This window comes from Oncorhynchus tshawytscha, linkage group LG10 (genome assembly GCF_018296145.1).
Source record: "Oncorhynchus tshawytscha isolate Ot180627B linkage group LG10, Otsh_v2.0, whole genome shotgun sequence".
NCBI lineage: Eukaryota > Metazoa > Chordata > Actinopteri > Salmoniformes > Salmonidae > Oncorhynchus > Oncorhynchus tshawytscha.
Genome location: NC_056438.1, coordinates 9,113,255 through 9,135,349, shown reverse-complemented (window position 1 = coordinate 9,135,349; position 22,095 = coordinate 9,113,255). Strand labels below are relative to the sequence as shown.

At 44.2% G+C, this 22,095-nt stretch overlaps 2 protein-coding genes across 5 annotated transcripts in view; one reads left to right on the top strand and one right to left on the bottom strand.

Annotated features, from left to right (window-relative positions):
• Nucleotides 1–908: 908 nt before the first annotated feature.
• Nucleotides 909–13,310, top strand: cct7 (chaperonin containing TCP1, subunit 7 (eta)). Of its 3 annotated transcripts, XR_002954897.2 has the most exons (14): nucleotides 909–1,048; nucleotides 5,597–5,750; nucleotides 5,888–5,994; nucleotides 6,300–6,478; nucleotides 6,662–6,723; nucleotides 7,050–7,159; nucleotides 7,630–7,794; nucleotides 8,185–8,262; nucleotides 8,530–8,640; nucleotides 8,889–8,986; nucleotides 9,933–10,065; nucleotides 10,573–10,779; nucleotides 12,333–12,616; nucleotides 13,282–13,310. XR_002954897.2 is itself a non-coding variant. In XM_024434302.2 (13 exons), the coding sequence occupies exons 1-13, from the start codon at nucleotides 1,043–1,045 to the stop codon at nucleotides 12,558–12,560; spliced, it is 1,638 nt and encodes a 545-aa protein (XP_024290070.1). In that variant the 5' UTR covers nucleotides 909–1,042; the 3' UTR covers nucleotides 12,561–13,258. The 3 variants fall into 3 exon arrangements, 2 of the variants coding, with proteins under 2 accessions (XP_024290070.1, XP_042185354.1); XM_024434302.2 differs by lacking the exon at nucleotides 13,282–13,310 and having other exon boundaries at nucleotides 12,333–13,258; XM_042329420.1 differs by lacking the exons at nucleotides 909–1,048; nucleotides 5,597–5,750; nucleotides 5,888–5,994; nucleotides 13,282–13,310 and having other exon boundaries at nucleotides 6,342–6,478; nucleotides 6,573–6,723; nucleotides 12,333–13,258.
• Nucleotides 13,311–16,133: 2,823 nt separating this feature from the next.
• The window catches only part of hspa12b (heat shock protein 12B), a 52,921-nt gene continuing 46,959 nt past the window's right edge, over nucleotides 16,134–22,095 (bottom strand). For both annotated transcript variants that reach the window (XM_042329398.1, XM_042329397.1), the window contains 6 exons: nucleotides 21,206–21,294; nucleotides 20,944–21,113; nucleotides 20,605–20,708; nucleotides 20,268–20,458; nucleotides 19,144–19,337; nucleotides 16,134–18,398 (listed from right to left, as the gene is read on the bottom strand). In XM_042329398.1, the coding sequence (XP_042185332.1) occupies nucleotides 18,140–18,398; nucleotides 19,144–19,337; nucleotides 20,268–20,458; nucleotides 20,605–20,708; nucleotides 20,944–21,113; nucleotides 21,206–21,294 (1,007 nt within the window). In that variant the 3' untranslated portion in view covers nucleotides 16,134–18,139. The remainder of the gene's footprint in view (nucleotides 18,399–19,143; nucleotides 19,338–20,267; nucleotides 20,459–20,604; nucleotides 20,709–20,943; nucleotides 21,114–21,205; nucleotides 21,295–22,095) is intronic.

Genomic DNA, 22,095 nt, shown 5'->3' with positions numbered 1-22,095 from the left:
GGCATGATAAATAGATACTAATGGTAAAGGCAATAATCAATGAACGACAGCGTAATCAATACTAATTTTAGCAGCAGTGTAGGTGTGAGGTGGAGCAGTAGTTGTCAGCCATTTAACAGTATTATGGCCAGTGGATAGAAGCTGTTTAGGAGTCTGTTGGTCTGAGCATTGATGCACTGGTACGGTCTGCCGGACGGTAGCGCTGAGAACAGTCCATGTCTCAGGTGGCTGGAGTTTTTCAGGCTTTTCTCAGACACCGCCTGGCATGTACGTCCTGTATGGCTGGGAGCTCATCCCCAGTGATGTGCTGGGCCGTCCGCACCACCCGATGTAGGCTCTTCCGGTCGAGGGCGGTGCAGTTGCCTTACCATATAGTGATACAACCAGTCAGGATGCTCTCGATGGTGCAGCTGTAGAAGTTCCTAAGGATCCGAGTGGCCATCCCAAATAGTTTCAGCCTTCTGAGGGAGAAGAGGCAATGCCGTGCCTTCTTCATGACTGTGCTGGTGTGAGAGGTCCACGTTAAGTCCTCAGTAATGTGGACATCGAGGAACCTCTCCACTGCTGCCCCAAGTTCTATTAGGTAGAGTAGAGATAATGGAAACAGATGTGCAGAAACTGCATGTATGGAAACAGCTACAATTAGTAATAGCACAGTTGAAAGGGGAAAAGTATCATTATTTTGTATATGATGTTCTAGGATGATAATTTCTTGTATGAACTGCATTGAAAGACATTACATTTTTAACAGTCGACTCGAACTACCTGCAACGGCTTGGGACTGATGTGACAGCGTGTACTCAACAAGATAATGCCGATATCAAGAGAAATGGCAAAGAATGTTATTGAATTGGGACTGGAAATATACAATTCGTCAACGTCAAAATAAGATCAATTGAATCGTGTTCCAATTCTGAAGCGTGACAAGTACAAAGTTACCCCTGCTAAAAATAGATAAATCTTAAACAGGAAGAGAAGCTCATAGTCGAACTGCATTGTGGGATAGAACACCGGTGCCGTTTCTCTCTAAAGAATTGTAAAGATGATGGTGAGTAGCCGTTCATGCTTCGCTCATTCAGATAAAATCCACCTGCATCCGTCAAATTATCCCTGTATATGTGTTACCAAATTGCATGTATTGTAAAATGTATGCTCTTTCTATCCAGATTGACGCATTATCTTTCAAATAAAATACGTTATAAAGTCCACCGTTATCACGATGCTAACAAGTAGCGTCACCTCGCATCAAATGGGCATACCGGTTACCAGTTAGCTCCTTAGCTAGTGACGGTCCTGTACGGTTAGTTCATACAATTTTTGGGGTGAGGGTTAGCTATGCACATTAGTAATATACTGGCATAGGGGTTTAATAGATAAGTGTAAAACCATGTATATTTTTTCGTAGTAGTCATCGCGTCTGGTTTGTTAGGTAAAATAGCTACGCACGGGCTTTGTCAACTTGTGCTAACGTTGCTAGGTGTGGTTATCGGTCACGGTTTGAAGGATCCCGTTTTTATTTATTTTTGTTAAATTTAACGCCAGGGTTTGAATTCTCATCATAGGGTAGAATTTATGCAGCGGGCTAGTTGAAATGCAAAAGAAATAACCTCACTAAACACAGTAGTAGCTAGTGAGGAGTGGCTGTCGGTTTTGACGGCGTTGTGGCGCATCAGATGGTCAGAACAGTCGAGAACTTTCCTGCTATGCTAAGCTATTTAGCGGGTTATATTTCCCACGTGGGCCCATTTTAAGCATGTTTTGATGGTCTGTTATTGACAAATATACGAAGGCAGGCCCCTTAGACACTGAATACGTTATTTTACGTTGAACCCATGTAAAGCCCGTCACGTTATCGAGCAAAAGTGGGGAGAAGGGAGAGCCCTTGCTTGGCCTTAATCAAATGAAACCATCTGCGCCGCTCGGTCATTTTGACAATGCAGCATGCTTCATCGTCCAGAAACTGATCTTTTACATAATACATATTAGAATGTATAACAAGTTCATTGGGGAGACAGATGGCTAAAGCGTTAAAAATCAACCCTACTTATTATTACACATGCTTAATTACGGCATTTTTGTGGGCAAGGCAGCCCGGTTCCAAACTGAATGTAAATTAACTTTGAGACGGTGCAGAACACGGGGGCCCGGGCGAGATGAATCAATCCCCCTCTTAGCTACTCACTATTCAATGGGAGTTGTGTTTGGTAGCAAGAAACGCAGCTAATGTTAGCCATAGATCGTTTTAGTTAGATAGCGAGGAACCACCATACCCTTTGGCTAAACAGATTAGCTACAGGTTGATCTGTGCTCAGCCCATCAGTTTGGAAGTAGTAACGTTACAGTAGTTTTATATCGTGCAGCCTATTTGATTCTTACCGTGGACATTTTATTACAGTACTGGCGATATTGAATGGGTAGGGCTGTGCCTTCTTCTTTTTCACCGGTATTTCCATCCTTCCGCTGGCTTTGCTGCAGGAAGAAAATCCTAGGAAATTTTAATTGGCACAAGCGTCTCCAATCATTCAATGTCTGGATGCACTTGATTGTTTGCTGGGGGGGATCGCACATCTTAATTTAACAAAGGGTATATGGCAGGGAATACTATTTGTAGATTAGTGATTCTACACCTTGCTTTGCTCATGCTGATTCTCCCTGATTGGGAGGTTATACACATTAGTTAATTAGGACAGTTAAAAGGGGAGAGACTATGAATCCAGACAGAAAATATAAAACGTTTCAGAATCACAATATAACTTGGAGAAAGAAGGAAAAAAAGAGCACACCAATAGCCTGCTGGGATACTCTGTCTACACGATATGTTTAGCAAAACCTGCATTTGAGCATTAGCTTATAAACGTAAAGACAGGCAGTCATCTGAAATAAATGTAAGCGCTGTTTCAGGATGCTTTTACCGTAGAAGGTTGTGGACGATCATCCTTACATAAGACAACATCAGAAACACTTTTTTTCACGAGGTATTTGTTGTCTGTTAAACATATTGGTGTTTCTGATGATCTTAGCTTGCCACCTCTAATGAGCTGTGGAACTTCTCAAAGTAATTTTTTCATAACCTCAAACAGCGAGTAAACAAAGTGTTTTTTTACATCCCTTGGGAATTACAATAGTTCCTCAATGTAGGCCTATCTTGAGTTATTTCTTTCTATAACCCCCAAGCCTTGTTGTGAAAGGGAAACATGTCATGCACTGAGCCAGTGGAAACCTGATTTTTTTACTTCTTATCCAAATAAAGCGGTCTGTCCGGGGGCTCACAGAGACAGAGACTGAGGCCCCAGAGTACTTGATACATGTTTGCAAGTGCTAGGGCTGGACTTAGTGGTTAATGTTTGCAAGTGCTAGGGCTGGACTTAGTTGTTAATGTTTCAAGTTTGGCTAGGCATGGCTTGTTTGCAACAATGTAATTTATAGGATATTTATTTTTGAGGGTGTTTTCTACCTGCAATGGTTTTTATGTTGGCTTTATGTAGGCTATTTTTACATTGTTGACAATAGAAGTAACTTAGATTTGTCAGTTTCATTTAGATATAATTTAACCACATGACAGTGATTCTGAGAAGACATTATTTAAATTAAACTGTTTTACAAAGGAGCATATGAAATATCATACCTAGCGCGCAGGTTACTGTAAACTGGCACTCAACACGAAACAGGCTGCAGACTGCTGTTGTCTCCTATTATCGGCAACTTCAGGAGCATCTGTGAAGGCCAGCATTTGTCTTAATTATTTAATCAAACACTGCGCTTAAAGCCAAATGTGTGGACTCGAGTCATGACTTGGGTTTGAGTCAGGAATTTTGATGACTTGAGCCTCTACTTGATAGAAAATAAAAATGACTTGACATGGAACTTCAAGACTCCGGACTTCATGACTGATGTCTTGAAATTATCTGGCCAGGTTCTGTCACTCATTTAGTGTACAGCCTGCGTGGATTACCGTCCACACCGCCTGAGACCTGTATTGCACTTGCAAAAAAACCTTTGCTAGATTGGCTAGTGAAATACACACTTGACCCTGTGATTGGACTAGCAATCTGTCGATCAACATAGCTCACCTGACCTAGCGCATTGAGAAGGTTTGTGGTCATTGCTAGTGTGAAACTGGGGGAAATATATTTTATATTTCTCTTTTTTTAATTATTTGATCTGGTCACTAACAAAGGCCTATGTCATTGCACCAAATTCTTGTTTCAAAAATGTCCAATCTGTGCTTCAGAACAGGAAGCTGCGTGTGTTGTTGACCAATGACCAGTCATTAGCATTGGTGCGCAAAGGCGGCACACATCCAGATTAGTAACCAGAAAGAGCTCGTTTTAATTTTTGACGAGGGGGGGCACTAGCCTACCCTACCTACATCATTATCCATATAAAGTTCAGTTTAACAATCTTCTACAGATGTATCTTTGCCACAATAGGCTACTTGGTGATTTCATTGATCATATTTCAGATGGGCCTAGTTTGGGTTACAGGGCTCGATGTTAACGCTTTTCTGCTTTCCCGGGGCAAAAACCAAATCATTATCAAGCGTTTTTAAGCTATGCCGATCAGAGTTGTGTCAAGAGTCCGGATGCGATGTGTTACGCACTGGCCTCCCCATCTCTGTAGAGCTCATTGGAGTATAATTTTTTATTTTACCTAACTAGGCAAGTCAGTTAAGAACAAATTCTTATTTTCAATGACGGCCTAGGAACAGTGGGTTAACTGCCTGTTCAGGGGCAGAACGACAGATTTGTACCTTGTCAGCTCAGGGGTTTGAACTTGCAACCTTCTGGTTACTAGTCCAACGCTCTAACCACTAGGCTACGCTGCCGCCCCAATTATTGCTCGTGCCTGTCAATGCAGGCCTACAGTCTTTCAATCATGTAGTCGCAAGATGGGTTTGAGATCAAAGTGAGCCTAGTTGTGTGCTAGTAGGAGTTGAAATGCTTCAAACGGCCGTAGCTTTCTTAGCTTTTCTAAGGGGGTGTCAGACTTGGAGCACACAGCCACAAAGTCCTAAATAAATTCTCGTCTTGAATCTGCTAATGCCCTTGCGTTAGTAATGGTCGTTTGAAGAGGCATGCTCTGGCTCACAGTGCTTTTCTTTGTTCTTCACATGGGCTTTAGACATTAAGTGGTCATCAAATGTGTTTTTATGGGTCCAATCAATGGCATGTTGACAGGATGTGCAAAACAGCTTGTCGCCTGACTCAGTTCTTTGGGTATCGCTCTGCTCTGAATTTAGGGGTTAGTGTCGAATGTTTTAGTTTTTTGACGACTTGGCCCTCTTGACGACCTTTTCGACATGTTTCTCAAAGTAACAGCCAAGTTGTGAGATGACGTAAGAGTCCGGCTTTTTTCATTTCCCCCCCTCCGTTTTTAAAAATAAATTTCAGCCCAAATATGAAAAATTATGCAATATTCTTCATTTACAGTTGATTCTATTTTTATTACCAAATTCTGCGATTCTGTCCGTGCTTTCCTTCCCACTCTTAGCCAGGGCCCAACTTGTCTGCATAGTGACTGTCATGTCTCAGCCAACATCTTGCTGAAGGATGTCTTGCTCATCTCTCAATTCTTTCCTTCCCTCCTCTCCCTGTAGCCCACACCGGTAATCCTGCTTAAGGAGGGGACGGATACGTCTCAGGGCGTCCCTCAGCTGATCAGCAACATCAATGCCTGCCAGGTCATCGCTGAGGCCGTCCGCACCACACTTGGGCCTCGCGGTATGGACAAACTCATGGTGGATGGCAGAGGTGAGAGGGATGGAGGAGATGTCAGAGTGCGGGGAACATGGTGTGTCATTTTGGGGGAGGGAAGCCTGGCCTGCAGTAGTTGGACACTTGTTTTGCAGTTATACTGAAGCTGTGTGTGTGGGGATGTCTCCCTTCAGGTAAAGCCACCATCTCCAACGACGGGGCGACCATCCTGAAGCTGCTGGATGTGGTTCACCCTGCTGCCAAGACCCTGGTGGACATTGCACGCTCCCAGGATGCCGAGGTCTGTGTGTGTCTTGTTTGAGTCCATCTGTGAAAGCGTTAGTGATGGCTCCTCTAGCCCCCCCCACCTGACTGCTCTAGCCCCTCCCTCCCACTGACTCCTCTAGCCGCCCCTCCCTCCCACTGACTCCTCTAGCCACCCCTCCCTCCCACTGACTCCTCTAGCCGCCCCTCCCTCCCACTGACTCCTCTAGCCGCCCCTCCCTCCCACTGACTCCTCTAGGCCCCCCCCACCTGACTTCTCTCGTTCTAGTGTTAGTCTGTTCCCTCTCCATTTGTATTAATTGTTTTCTTTTCTCTGTCCAGGTGGGCGACGGTACCACGTCTGTAACCCTGTTGGCAGCAGAGTTCCTGAAGCAGTTGAAGCCGTACGTGGAGGAGGGTCTCCACCCCCAGACCATCATCAGAGCCTTCCGCAGCGCTACGCACCTGGCCGTCAAGAAGATCCGAGAGATCTCTGTCACCGTCAAGAAGGACGACAAGAAGTGAGTTGTGTGTGTTTGTGATCTTTCAAAGGGGATGGAATAAAGAGGAAGATGTTTCCGTTGGACTTCAGATTGAACCGTGGTCTTCCTCTAGAGAACAGAGGGGGCTCTTGGTGCCACCACAGCCATGAACTCCAAGCTGATCACTGTCTACACCCCCTCTTCTATCTCCCTCCCCTCTAGAGAACAGAGGGAACTCTTGGTGAAGTGTGCCGCCACAGCCATGAACTCCAAGCTGATCGCAGGTCAGTTGTTTTTTTATTTTTTTATTAAACAACAATCATAAGGTGATGGAATTAGCTTTGCAATTGACTTACAATTAATTCATCTATGGCATTTGTTACTATTTGTTACTAAAATTCCCCCTTTTTTGTTTTTACTTGTTATCTTGGTTGAACCATTTTGGATTTCCTGCTTATTCCTTCCTGATTCTGTGAAATTTCCAACCTGGGAATTTTTTGTGTGTGATGTTGCCAAAATAATGCAACCCTAACGATTGGTAGTCTCTCAGAGAGTACGGGTGTTACGGTTGTAGTCTACAGCTTGTATTAATGTTGTAATTCAACCCCAGGTCAGAAGGAGTTCTTCAGTGAGATGGTGGTGGAGGCTGTCATGATGCTTGATGAGCTGCTGCCTCTCAAGATGATCGGGATCAAGAAGGTGCAGGGAGGAGCTCTGGAGGTAAAAGACTAGCACCGTAGGGCTGGGTGTGAGAGAGGGAAGATGGTGGGTGTCGTTTTAGTGAGATGAGACTACAGTGCTGAATCTCAATATACTAAAGCGGCTCTACTCTGTCTTGAAGTGTCGGGCTGGGACCTCCCTCATTATAGATCCTAAAGCAGGGTAAACTACTCTTTGTTCCAACTAGACACCACACCTGAGCAACTGAGCTAATTGATTAGTTTAGTGATTGCCTACATTAAAGACACCTGGTCTTCCAGGTTTTTAAAAATGGTCTACTCCTGTCCCGGGGGTAAACGCGGTACAACCCAGCGTCCTGTCCCGGGGGTAAACGCGGTACAACCCAGCGTCCTGTCTGGTGCACTACCATGTGGTCTGGATCCTTTCAAAGTGTTTAATTTATTCCACCACCTATTGCAGTCTGTCTCCCTCTACAAGAGACTAATTTTACTCCCCTCCTCCCTCTACAGGAGTCTCACCTGGTAGCTGGCGTGGCCTTCAAGAAGACGTTCTCCTACGCCGGGTTTGAGATGCAGCCTAAACGTTACGACCAGCCCAAGATCGCTCTGCTCAATGTCGAGCTGGAACTGAAGGCCGAGAAGGACAATGCAGAGGTCCGCGTCAAGTCTGTCGAGGTTAGTAATGGATCAGTCAATTAAACAATCAATAAAGGAGCATTATTATATTATCACTGGTGACTTTAAAAAAAAATATATTCTTCATATTTAAACTAAGACAATTGCCAGACGTTTCGCTCTGCTTAAATACGTGTGTATGTATGAGAGACGTGATTCGTACCCACGTCTCCAGTGATTGTATGTGATCTGGGGTCTTGGGCTAAGCACTACCGCCAGACTCTAAAGATGGCGTACCCATTCAATCACACTGTCCCTGTATGCATCTGAAATATAAAGAGTATTATTCACTAAGCCATAGGAAATACACTACCCAACACCAATGCTTTTTAAATGAATGAGGGAGAGTGAAGTCTATGCACCCTTTTTCCCCTCGGGTCTCCTCCCCAGGACTACCAGGCCATCGTAGATGCAGAGTGGAACATCCTGTATGACAAGCTGGAGAAGATCTACAAGTCAGGAGCCAAGGTACGTAGCTAGACAGCCCTTTCCCTGGTTTACATGTCCTCTGACAGTTGGTTGAAAGGGTTGCCGTGACTACGACAGGCTAGCTTGCTGGCAGCGGAGACTAAGGTTAGACGATGTTAACTTTCATGCTAGCAGACTTTTTTTGGGGGTTAATTATTCAACTTATCAAAAAAACACAACATATCTTTGTTTTAAAAGCATGACGAAATCAAAAGTTGTCTGAAATGTGACATGTTGCTCCTTTTTTTTTTTTTTTTTTTTTTTTAGGTGGTCCTGTCCAAGCTGCCCATTGGAGACGTGGCCACACAGTACTTTGCTGACCGGGATCTGTTCTGTGCTGGACGTGTTCAGGAGGAGGACCTCAAGAGGACAATGATGGTAGGGGACCGCAGTCAGATATATGGATATTAAAACTGGGCTGTGTTCATTAGTTGAGTCTTCCAAGCCATGGAAGACGTCTTGTTTTCTCATTTGAGAAGTTCACAAGCATTTGTCTGAATTTAGAGCAGCCGTCCGAGTGTAATTCTTATCAATGGTATCTTCTATTGGTTTGTGCTTTTTCAAACTGTATTGTTCCTAATGTGGTGTGTGTTGCTGTATTTCTTACGGTGTAATGTGTCCTCCAGGCCTGCGGGGGCTCCATCCAGACCAGCGTTGGCTCCATGACAGACGATGTCCTGGGGCGCTGTGAAGTCTTTGAGGAGGTGCAGGTTGGAGGAGAGAGGTGAGAGCTCCTAGGAGGAACTTCAGTGTGTTTTATTTGCCGACTGCTTCGGGAACATTTTGTAGAACGGCTAAGTGCGCTGTTGGATAACTTCTTTTTGCACATTATTTTTTAAATAAAATAAAATAATCTGGTTTAATATTTGCAGCCATATTGGTGATAATTTCACCAGGATTTGATCTGTCGTCGGTATTGTGGAATAGTGGTACGGTTTTTATATTTGCATCCCCTTCTCTCCAATTTCATGATATCCGAGTTCGATCTTGTCTCATTGCTCCAACGGGCTCGGGAGATGCGACAGTCGAGTCACGCGTCCTCCAAAACATGAACCGCCCCGCCCTCCATAACACCCGCCCATTTAACATGGAAGACAGCTGCACCTATGTGCCCGCCACAAGGAGTCACTAGAGCGCAATAAGCTAAGCAAGGCCAAACCCCCCCTAACCCAGATGACGCAGGACCAATTGTGTGCAACCCTATGGGACGGACAATTAGGACACAGCCTGAGATCGAACCCGGGTCTGTAGTGATGCCTCAAGCACTGTGGTGCAGTGCCTGAGACTGCTGCACCTCAGGAGGCCCGTTTGAATGGAGAAAACAGCACTGCCTTTCTCTATCCCTAGGCCTATCGACACGTGCTCTAACGACGCACCTGGCAAACCGTTCTTTCGGCGCCGTGTTCTGGGAAACGTGTGATACATCTTCGGCCATTTTGTAACAATGCGTGTTAGGAGAGAGGATGCTGGCCAGTGTTAAAACACTCGTTAGCCTAAAGTTCCATCGATATCAGGAAACCGGGCCCTAGCTAGTAGAACATTTCACTGATCTGGCAGTGTCATTTAAAAAAATATTGTATAGCAAATATTAGGAGAATCTCACCCAGCCTAGTTTAAAATAGTGATTTTCTAGTCTGTGTTTTTTTTAATGCGTGCCCCCGTTCCTCCAGGTATAACTTCTTCAAGGGTTGTCCTCGCTCCCATACGTGTACCATCATCCTGAGGGGCGGAGCCGAGCAGTTCATGGAGGAGACGGAACGCTCTCTACACGACGCCATCATGATCGTACGCAGAGCCATCAAGGTAGGTTGACCCGCAGGCCACTGGACCTAAACCATAGAGTTGGATAGAGGGCACATCCTAAAGCTAAAAATGGTCTTTGTGGCAAGTGCTCGCTCTACCAAACTCTGACTTAAACCAATGCCATCCTTCTACAGTGAGCTGATATTTAATCAGTGCTTGTGTTGGGTACCTAAACTAACCCAAGGCATCTGTGTAGGTAAATGCTTCCTCCTATCCAGCATGCTTCACTGTTCCCTGACAGTCATTGAAGTCAGTAGCCTAGTAGTTAGAGCGTTGGGCCAGTAACGAATCCCTGAGCTGACAAGGTTAAAATCTCATTCTGCCCCTGAACAAGGCAGTTAAACCCAATGTTCCTAGGCCGTCATTGTAAATAAGAACGACAGTCTAAATTGTCTCCTTTCCTCCATCCTAGGGGGTGCTCGTGCAGTAGAGATGGAACTCTCAAAGTACCTGCGTGATTATTCCAGAACCATTCACTAACCTCTCCCTCCATCCTCTCTTCTCCAGAATGACTCCATTGTGGCTGGCGGAGGTGCGATCGAGATGGAACTCTCAAAGTACCTGCGTGATTATTCTAGAACCATTCCTGGCAAGCAGCAGCTGCTGATTGGAGCATACGCTAAGGCTCTAGAGATTATCCCCAGACAGCTGTGTGACAACGCAGGCTTCGACGCCACCAACATACTCAACAAGCTGCGCGCCAAGCACGCACAGGTACACACACACACCATGCCTACACAGGTGGGTAGGTGGGCACGTTCCAGCGGATCACTTTAGTCAAGATGTTGACAGTCGTTGGTCACCTTTTCATTGTGTTGCATTATGGGTAGAGGTGAAAGTAAGTTAAAAACAACATTGGGGGGGTTACACCGTCCTGTTAAAACATGAGCCTGTCACAATAATTAGAAAACTTGAGGATTTTTCTTGGAACCTATTTCTTGATCATTACCGCATGAAGAATGAGCCAATAGACTTCAACTTGTTGAATACGCTCAAATGAGGTGTGGTTGAACCATAACGCTTGGCCGACCCAGAGATGAGTGACCGACAGGAGTGGAGAAATATGAAAGAATATTTCTTTCAACATCTTGAGAGAATATGATTGGTCGCTTAGGGTCCTGTAGTGTAGCCTAAACATGCGATTTATTTTTCTATTAAAGGTGACAGTTTCATTTTCAACCACATAAAATATGCATCTAAGACCAACTGAAATGCTATCAGAAAACATGTTGGATCGTTTTCACAGCTTTCCATGTCTTTTAAAACTGTTCAAACTATCATTTGGATGTCTGCCCCGGTCCTTGCTCTGTGAGCCAAGCCGAAATGGAAGAACTTGACCGTCAACTAGATTGTTGATGATGCACTGATCATTCTATCAATTTGGAATGATCGGTGCGCCGTCGACATTCTATCAATATGACCTTATTCTGGTGAGCAAAGCTTTATTTTTTTGTATTCTAGACGAGCGTCAAGTAATGACAGAAGAGAAGGTATTGTAGACAATTTGACTAACAAATAGTCTACCAAATGTCACAATTTATAAGCAGAAAAATATCTAAAAATGAGGCTTTAAAAGGAGCATGGCCTCTTGTCGTTTCGTCATCCCTGCGTACCCTGCAGGGATCCCACATAAGACTCTTGAAGTAGTTGTTTGATAACATGACTGCTTGTGCTTATGCCTCATGAGAAGATAGGCTAATACATTTTAAATGACAAATCTTTACGACTAGGCCCACAGATCCTTTTGAATTAATAGGGGTTCTATATGGAATTCTATGATTTCTTTTTTGTGTGTGTGTGTAGACACAGGAGGTCCCCGTACTGGGACGAAATTTATGTTCAACTCTGATTATGGGGATAAAAACCGTCCGACCATGGCTACATGTTGACTGCATGAACTTTACAAAAATCACGTGTTCAAAAGTGATATTTGGGACCTGTCAGTAACCAATGAATTGTAGCCACATTGTTTTCACTTTGAGTGTGATATACAAATATAGAAACGTTTATTTTTAACAATAACAACTATGTTGATGCTGCCATGTTGAGCTGAGCCTTACTGTTGAAAAACCACTAGCATCAGATTTTCTGCTGTCGCAGATGCACCTGCACCCACTTTTCACCGATTTAAATTTATTTTTTATATAATAATATATATATTTTTTCATCTATAGTCTGATTCATTAGGCTTACTGCTCAAACCCTATGAGAGATCCACACACACTAACTTCCCCCTTCTCTCTTCCTCTCTCCCCCTCTCCTCTTAGGGTGGTATGTGGTACGGTGTAGACGTGAACAATGAGGATATAGCTGATAACTACTTGGCGTGTGTGTGGGAACCCTCCATCGTGCGTATCAACGCACTGACTGCCGCCAGCGAGGCCGCCTGCCTCATCCTCTCAGTGGACGAGACCATCAAGAATCCGCGCAGTAGCGTAGAAGGGCCACCAGGGGGCGGGAGAGGCCGGGGACGTGGCAGACCCCATGCTCACTAAGGGGGGACCCTGACCTCTAACCTACAGAGCCATAGACCGACATTCTGGCAAACTAGGTGAAATAGGAAAGAATCATCCACTTTGTTACTAAATGTTCCCATGACAACAGCAGTCTAGAAGAGATTCTGTTCATTTTAATTAGAATGTGACAGTCTTTGGAATGTTTGGAACCAACATGGCGGTTCTATTAGAGAGGCTCTAAATTCTAATGGAGTTTACTGAGCGATGTATGTCTATGGCTCTGGTCGAGTCTCACTTCAGTCGCCTCCAACACTTCTTACAGGAGGGGTGCAACAGCAACGGTAGTAGTGGTACTCTGGGCTCTGGCTAGGATGGTGGTAGAATTTGGTCCAATTTCCCTTTTCTCTCCTTGTAAGTGATGGCATCTGTTGTCCAGTCATCTTAATGCATTAGTCGGCCAAACCAATTCACCTGTCATGACTAACATCAGTCTGTGTCTTACAAACTACTAACCACAACTCTTATTCCCTTTGTCTCACATTGGGATGGTTGGATACTTGAGCCGCCTCACCACAATACCCCCCCCAGCCATTGTCTAGGACAGAGTCAAGGGTGCCATCTTTTGTAATGCTTGTAACTGTCACACGCACTGAGTTAGTCGATGATGTTGACAATGTTTTTGTTGCTTTGTTGCTATTTATTATTGGACCATTAAAATCAATAATTCTACAGCTCAACTACTGTCTCCTGTGTGTTGCAGGAAGAGGGGTGTGTGTTTGAATATTAGCTGAAAATACCTTGGATTTGATGATCTAGAAGACTTCACTAGTCGAAATCCTGATGCATTGTGTTTACCTGCCCTTCAATGACGGTTGGTGGTTGCCATAACAATGCGTATTCAACCCCTTTTTTGTTTTGGCAAGCCTCAAAAATATAAACGCATGTAAAGTGTTGGTTTCATGAGGTGAAATAAAAGATCCCAGATATGTTCCATATGCACAAAAAAGCTTATTTCTCAATTTATTTACATCCCTGTTTGTGAACATTTCTCCTTGGCCATGATGATAATCCACCTGACAGGTGTGGCATATCAAGAAGCTGATTTAAACAGCATGATCATTACACAGGTGCACCTTCTGCTTGGACAATAAAATGCCACTCTCTAAAATGTGTAGGTTCGTCACACAACCCAATGCCACAGATGTGGCACGTTTTGAGGTGGCATGCTGACTGCAGGATTGTCCACTTGTGCTTTTGCCAGAGAATTGAATGTTCATTTCTCTACCATAAGCTGCCTCAATGTCGTTTTTGAGAATTTGGCAGTATGTCCAACTGGCCTCAGGACCTCCACATCCGGCTTCTTCACCTGCAGGATCGTCAAGACACCAGCCATCCGGACAGCTGATGAAACTGGGTTTGCACAACTGAAGAATTTCTACATAAACGTATGAGGGACGCTCATCTGCGCTTGTCATCCTCACCAGGGTCGTAACCGACTTCCGTGGTTAAAGACTCACCTTCGATGGCCACTGGCACGCTGGAGAAGTGTGCTCTTCACGGATGAATGCCGGTTTCAACTACCGGGCAGACGTGTATGGCGTCGTGTGGGTGAGCAGATTTGCTGATGTCAACATGAACAGTGTCCCATGGTGGGGTTAAGCTGCAGACAAACATATTTGCACTTTATCGTTAGCAATTTGAATGCACAGAGATACCGGGATGAGATGCATCCTCACCAGACATGTCGCCCATTGAGCACGTGTGGCATGCTCTGGATCAACAGGTACGACAGCGTGTTCCAGTTCCCGCCAATATCTAGCAACTTCTCACAGCCATTGAAAAGGAGTGGGACAACAGGCCACAATCAACAGCCTGATCAACTATGCAAAGGAGATGTGTCACGCTGCGTGAGGCAAATGGTGGTTACAACAGATACTGACTGGTTTTCTGAGCCTCTCCCCAACCTTTTAAGGTAGTTGTGACCAGCAGAAGCATATCTATATTCCTAGTCATGTGAAATCCATAGATTAGGGCCTAATGAATTCATTTCCAATTGACCGAGTTCCTTTTTTTACACTAACTATAAAAAATAAAAAAAATGAAATTGTTGCAAGTTTCATTTATAATTTTGTTCAGGAGCATAACAATTGCATGGACTGAGTCATTCATTATTGCACAATCCCTGTACCCACCACACATACAGTCGTGGCCAAAAGTTGAGAATGACACAAATTGTAATTTTCAGTCTACTGCCTCAGTTTGTATGATGGCAATTTGCATATACTCCAGAATGTTATGAAGAGGGATCAGATTGATTGCAATTAATTGCTAAGTCCCTCTTTGCAATGCAAATGAACTGAATCCCCCCCAAAAAACATTTCCACTGCATTTCAGCCCTGCCACAAAAGGACCAGCTGACATGTCAGTGATTCTCTCGTTAACCCAGCTGTGTTGACGAGGACAAGGCTGGAGATCACTCTGTCATGCTGATTGAGTTCGAATAACAGATTGGAAGCTTCAAAAGGAGGGTGGTGCTTGGCATCCTTGTTCTTCCTCTGTCAATCATGGTTACCTGCAAGGAAACACGTGCCGTCATCATTGCTTTGCACAAAAAGGGCTTCACAGGCAAAGATATTGCTGCCAGTAAGATTGCACCTAAATCAACCATTTATCGGATCAACAAGAACTTCAAGGACAGCGGTTCAATTGTTGTGAAGAAGGCTTCAGGGCGCCCAGAAAGTCCAGCAAGCGCCAGGACCGTCTCCTAAAGTAGATTCAGCTGCGGGATCGGGGCACCACCAGTACAGAGCTTGCTCAGGAATGGCAGCAGGCAGGTGTGAGTGCATCTGCACGCACAGTGAGGCAAATACATTTGGAGGATGGCTTGGTGTCAAGAAGGGCAGCAAAGAAGCCACTTCTCTCCAGGAAAAACATCAGGGACAGACTGATAATCTGCAAAAGGTACAGGGATTGGACTGGGGTAAAGTCATTTTCTCTGAATCCCCTTCCGATTGTTTGGGGCATCTGGAAAAAAGCTTGTCCGGAGAAGACGAGGTGAGCACTACCATCAGTCCTGTGTCCTGCCAACAGTAAAGCATCATGAGACCATTCATGTGTGGGGTTGCTTCTTAGCCAAAGGAGTGGGTGTAGCTGCATCATGTTATGGGAAAAACTGGTTCAGTCTGCTTCCCAACACACATCAGGAGACAAATTCACCTTTCAGCAGGACAACAACCTGAAACACAAGGCCAAACATACACTGGAGTTGAATGATCCTGAGTGGCCTAGTCACAGTTTTGTCTTAAATTGTCTTGAAAATGTATGGCATGACTTGAAAATGGCTGTCTAACAATGAATAACAATCAACTTGACGGAGCTTGAAGATTTGTAAAACGATTAATGTGCAAATACTGTACAATCCAGGTGTGCAAATCTCTTCGAGACTTACCCAGAAAGCCTCAGCTGTAATCGCTGCCGAAGGTGATTCTAACGTATTGTCTCGGGGTTGAATACTTATCTAATCAAGATTTGTTTTATTTAAAAAAGATATATACAGATATTATAATTTTTTCCCACTGACATTAGAGTATTTTGTGTAGATCATCGACAAAAGAAAGTTCCAAATCAATTTTAATCTCACTTTGTAACAACAGCAAAATGTGGAATAAGTCAATGGGTGTGAATACTTCCTGTACTATGTCCTATTTTTATATGCCTCATGAGCTTTAGTTCAGCTATCTTACGCCATCAGAACCCCAAATATGAGCTTCTTTTACTCAATGTTTGTTAACAATGTAAATGCAAACAGTGTATAGCCTCAACATGGTTAACTATTACATTTGATATCATGGATGGTCCGTCCTTTTATACATAGCTCTGTCTATGGTTTTGAGTCCTTACATTTTCCCAAGCCCAACCCTTAGCTTTTGACCAAAATGGGCGAAATAAGGATTCTAGCTAAATAAGAATTCTAGCTAAATAAGGATTCTAGCAAATTTAAGAATTCTAGCAAAATAAGGATTCTAGCAAGATAGGATTCTAGCAAAATAAGGATTCTAGCAAAATAAGGATTCTAGCAAAATAAGGATTCTAGCAAAATAAGAATTCTAGCAAAATAAGAATTCTAGCAAAATAAGGATTCTAGCAAGATAGGATTCTAGCAAAATAAGGATTCTAGCAAAATAAGGATTCTAGCAAAATAAGGATTCTAGCAAAATAAGGATTCTAGCAAAATAAGAATTCTAGCAAAATAAGGATTCTAGCAAATTTAAGAATTCTAGCAAAATAAGGATTCTAGCAAATTAAGAATTCTAGCAAAATAAGGATTCTAGCAAGATAGGATTCTAGCAAAATAAGGATTCTAGCAAAATAAGGATTCTAGCAAAATAAGAATTCTAGCAAAATAAGGATTCTAGCAAAATAAGAATTCTAGCAAAATAAGAATTCTAGCAAAATAAGGATTCTAGCAAAATAAGAATTCTAGCAAAATAAGAATTCTAGCAAAATAAGGATTCTAGCAAGATAGAATTCTAGCAAAATAAGAATTCTAGCAAAATAAGGATTCTAGCAAGATAGGATTCTAGCAAAATAAGGATTCTAGCAAAATAAGGATTCTAGCAAAATAAGGATTCTAGCAAAATAAGAATTCTAGCAAAATAAGGATTCTAGCAAAATAAGAATTCTAGCAAAATAAGGATTCTAGCAAAATAAGAATTATAGCAAGATAGGATTCTAGCAAAATAAGGATTCTAGCTTTAACCAACAGTTAATATGGTTATCTTCAATGTGAACAAGCTATAAACAGGTTATTTCTTAAGATAGTTCTTTATACATAAAATGATAATATTTCATATAAGGGTATAAAATGCAGGATCCATCAGGATATCTGCATGTACTGTACACAACTTAAATACTGTTGTGATCATACCTTATTTGGTGTTTTTCCAGGAAGCCTACATTTCCTTCAAGCAACTGTATATAAAAGGTCTAAATTACTAGTGTATACAATCAATGGTTCAGATATATTCATAGCATATTTCTGTCAGTCCTCGTCACAACCAGTCCACAGTTCAGTTAATTTCTCCATACATAGAAAGTGAAAGGCGTGTTCAGCTGGTCATTCAATCCAGTGGCCACAAGGTGGCACTACAACAAAGACGTTAGTATTATTATTATATTATCAGTTGACTTGAAGATGGGAGGCACTGGAACTAGATACAGGCAAGAGTCTATGGCAATGTTCGAGAGCAAGGATTTGATCCGTGATGCATAGTGGGTAAATGCTGACTGACTTATCTACAAGTAATCATGAGTAGCTATTTATGATTCAAGGTGATTGGTCAGGATTCGGCAGTGGTCTCCAACAAGCCCAATATACTCAGGCAGCAGTCACTCCCAGAGGGACCTGATCCTAGATCAGATTGAAATGTTTTGTTTTCGATGTGAGAAAGGAATTGTGATGTTGAGCAGTTCGAAGGTCATGTCGTCCCTTAAAATGCCACATCGTGCCATAACTCAATGTTAAAACATTTAATTGATCCTGGATCTTTGACGATATTCCTCGTGGGTCCATTTCCTACTTTCTCCTTCTTTACCCTTTGGCATTGTGATCAGTCTCCTCAATTTGAAAGGAAGTCGATGGCGGCTCGGACCGTCTGATTGGTCGCCATGTCCACCGCCGTCACTTTGATCTCTGTGTCTCCGAACTGCATTGTGGCTCGGATCTCTCTCCTTTCCGCCCCGGCAACCGTCCCCGGCAACGCCTCCGGTAGATCCAGAGTGATCGCGCCACACTTCCTCACTCCAGGGTCGCTGATGTAAACAACGTCGTCGCTGACGCTGCAGTAGATATTGATGATGATCTTCCTCTGGCCGGATCTGGAGAAAGAGGGAGAAGGTTTGGTGATTTGTTTGTGTGTGTGTGGGGAGGTGCAGAGTCTTGGGTCCCTTGAGCCCTTCCCAGCCATGCTGTGTGTGTCTGTTTGTGTGCATGTTTATGTGTGTAGGTACTCTGTGTGTGTGTGTGGGGAGGTGCAGAGTCTTGGGTGCCCTTCCCAGCCATGTGTGTGTGTGTTTGGGCATGATGGTGCAGAGTCTTGTGGGGGGTGCAGAGTCTTGGGTCCCTTGAGCCCTTCCCAGCCATGCTGTGTGTGTCTGTTTTTGTGTGCATGTTTATGTGTGTAGGTACTCTGTGTGTGTGTGTGTGTGTGTGTGTGTGGGGAGGTGCAGAGTCTTGGGTCCCTTAAGCCCTTCCCAGCCATGCTGTGTGTGTCTGTTTTTGTGTGCATGTTTATGTGTGTAGGTACTCTGTGTGTGTGTGTGTGTGTGTGTGGGGAGGTGCAGAGTCTTGGGTCCCTTAAGCCCTTCCCAGCCATGCTGTGTGTGTCTGTTTTTGTGTGCATGTTTATGTGTGTAGGTACTCTGTGTGTGTGTGTGTGTGTGTGTGTGGGGAGGTGCAGAGTCTTGGGTCCCTTAAGCCCTTCCCAGCCATGCTGTGTGTGTCTGTTTTTGTGTGCATGTTTATGTGTGTAGGTACTCTGTGTGTGTGTCTGACCCGACCTTGCTGTGTTTGTGTAACCCGACTTTGCTGTGTGTAAGAGTGTGTGTGTGTGTGTGACCCGACCTAGCCGGTGTGTAGCTCCGCCTCACGACCTCGCCTAAAGCCACTGATTGGTCAACGGAGACGAATCTGTCGAGGATGTCGGTGCACCAATCACGGCCTTCCTTGACCAGTAGTTTGTCCCGGGGGTGTCGACCCTCCACGAAGCGGTTTAGAACCCCAACGCCGTAGGTCAGAGGGCAACGACGCACACGCACCTGAAGGAGAGTAAAAGTAGAGGGAAAATGTTTATGACAGGGTGCCACAGTGTGTGTGTGTGTGTGTATCCTGGGGAGAGGAGAGAGAGCGGCGATTGGTTTGAATAGTTGGTGATGTCATAGCACCTGGAGGGAGGAACAGGGGAAATGTTTAGAACTGGAGGTGAATCTCAATCGTATTTCCTTGATTCCTCACATCCTCTGTCCTCACCTCCTTCTCAACCCATTGGAGAAGTTCGGAGTAGAGGAACCTTTTGAGAAGGATACGAGGAGAGAGGAATCAAGGCAATAAGGAAATACAATTGAGATGCACCCATGGTAGTAGTGTGTATACGTACCACAGTGGGGTTGAGAGTGGAGGTGTTTAACCAGAAGTCCCCAAAAATTTGACCAACTAAGGGGTTAAGGGTTAAGGTTAGAATTAGTGTTAGGAGCTAGGGTTAGTTTAATGGTTAGGAGCTAGGGTTAGTTTAATAGTTAGGAGCTAGGATTAGGTTTATGGTTAGGAGCTAAGATTAGTTTTAGGGTTAGGAGCTAGGGTTAGTTTAATGGTTAGGAGCTAGGATTAGGTTTATGGTTAGGAGCTAAGATTAGTTTTAGGGTTAGGAGCTAGGGTTAGTTTAATGGTTAGGTTTAGGGTTAGGAGCTAAGGTTTAGGGTTAGGAGCTAAGGTTTAGGGTTAGGAGATAGGGTTAGGAGCTAGGGTTAGGTTTAGGGTTAGGAGCTAGGGTTAGGTTTAGGTTTAAAGTTAGGTTTTTGGATTAAGGTTAGGGGTTAGGGAATATAGAATTTTGAATGGGGCTGAATTTTGTCCCCCCACAAGGTCAGTTATACAAGACTGTGTGTGTGTGACTGTGCGTACCACGGCGTGGCTGTGCGTACCACGGTGTGTGCGTACCATAGTGTTTGTCTGTGTGTATATACTCTCACCACGGTGGGGTCCAGTCCGAACAACACAGCCCCTTTCAGTATGGTCAGGCCCACATCCTGAGGGATGATGATGCGACACGTTTGACCCAAAGCATTCTGGGCCGCCCGCTGCAGCATGGGCGACTCAGCGAAACCCCCAACCAGGAACAGGAAGCGAACACCCTGCACTTCCTGTCTCTGCATCAACTCCTCTGGAGGGAGAGAGGAATGAGAGGGGAGGTGAGACCAACATGTCAATGTTGAGGTTTATATAAAATGTGCCCCTTTATGCTACATTGTCAGACCAAATAATGTTAGAGAGAGAGTGTATGTGTGTGTGTGTGTGTGCGTGTCTCACCAATGTGTTTGATGATGTTGTTAATGGTGGGTTGGAACAGTTCGTTCATGGCTTCAGGAGTGAGACGTAGCATTCCCTGAGATGACCACTTCACTATGTTCATGCTAGAGAGAGAGAGAGACATTGTAAATAAGAATTTGTTCTTAATTGACTTGCCCGGATAAATAAAGAGAGAGAGAGACCGTAAAAAAGACATGCAGGGGGTGAGGCGACCACGTTTCTATGTTCTTACTAATGTAGCGAGAGGGGTTACACACAATTTTTTATTTTGTTCATCCTCACACAGGGAGAGAGGTCAAATACACACACACACACAACCTTTCTCTCCCCACAACATACTTGCTCTTGCGCAGGGCAGTCTCCACACTCTGTCCTCTGTATCTTTTGTAGAAGTCGATAAAGGAGAAGGGCAGAGAGATATTCAGGGCGTTGGATCGCCCCGGCGTGGCCGTGCGTTTACGAGCCTCGAACGCGATGGTCAGGTCGACCCATGCAGCGGGACGCTTCGCCTAAAAAAAAAGATATTTATCAGACGCTATTATCCAAAGCAGTTTAAAAACCGTGGCGTTACAAGCGTCATGCTCTATGCTCTAGCAATTACCTTGAAGCTCTCGATAAAGTCCTCTCCGAAGATCTTACAAAGCATGGCTTCAAAGGCCAGGTCGACGCCGACCGCCCCGTATGGACCTCCTAAAATAAGCATATGAATAAAAACATTGTATGAGTCTCGTAAAAAAGTATTCACCCCTGAGTACTCACCCCTGACTATACACCCCTGACTATACACCCCTGACTATACACCCCTGACTATACACCCCTGACTATACACCCCTGACTATTCAACTAAGGAATATACACCCCTGACTATACACCCCTGACTACTCACCCTGACTATACACCCCTGACTATACACCCCTGACTATACACCCCTGAATATACACCCCCCCTGAATATACACTGAATATACCCTGAATATACACCCCTGACTATTCCATACACCCCTGAATATACACCCCTGAATATACACCCCTGACTATACACCCCTGACTATTCATCTAAGGAATATACACCCCTGAATATACACCCTGAATATACACCCCTGAATATACACCCCTGAATATACACCCTGACTATACACCCCTGACTATTCACCCCTGACTATTCACCCCTGACTATTCACCCCTGACTATTCACCCCTGAATATACACCCCTGAATATACACCCCTGAATATACACCCCTGACTATTCACCCCTGACTATACACCCCTGACTATACACCCCTGACTATTCACCCCTGACTATTCACCCCTGACTATACACCCCTGACTATACACTATACACCCCTGACTATTCACCCCTGAGTATACACCCCTGACTATACACCCCTGACTATACACCCCTGACCGCTGCCATGTTGGCGTAGGTAGGTGAAGAGGTGTGTGTAGGTAGGTGAAGAGGTGGTGTCTAAGCTACAATTCATCTGTTACCTGA

What these genes read in the sequence shown, in the direction of transcription:
- cct7 (XM_024434302.2), top strand. An exon ending in CACGCTCCCAGGATGCCGAG is followed by an intron (nt 5,995 to 6,299) that starts GTCTGTGTGTGT and finishes TTCTCTGTCCAG; the next exon opens with GTGGGCGACGGTACCACGTC. An exon ending in TGCGCGCCAAGCACGCACAG is followed by an intron (nt 10,780 to 12,332) that starts GTACACACACAC and finishes CTCTCCTCTTAG; the next exon opens with GGTGGTATGTGGTACGGTGT.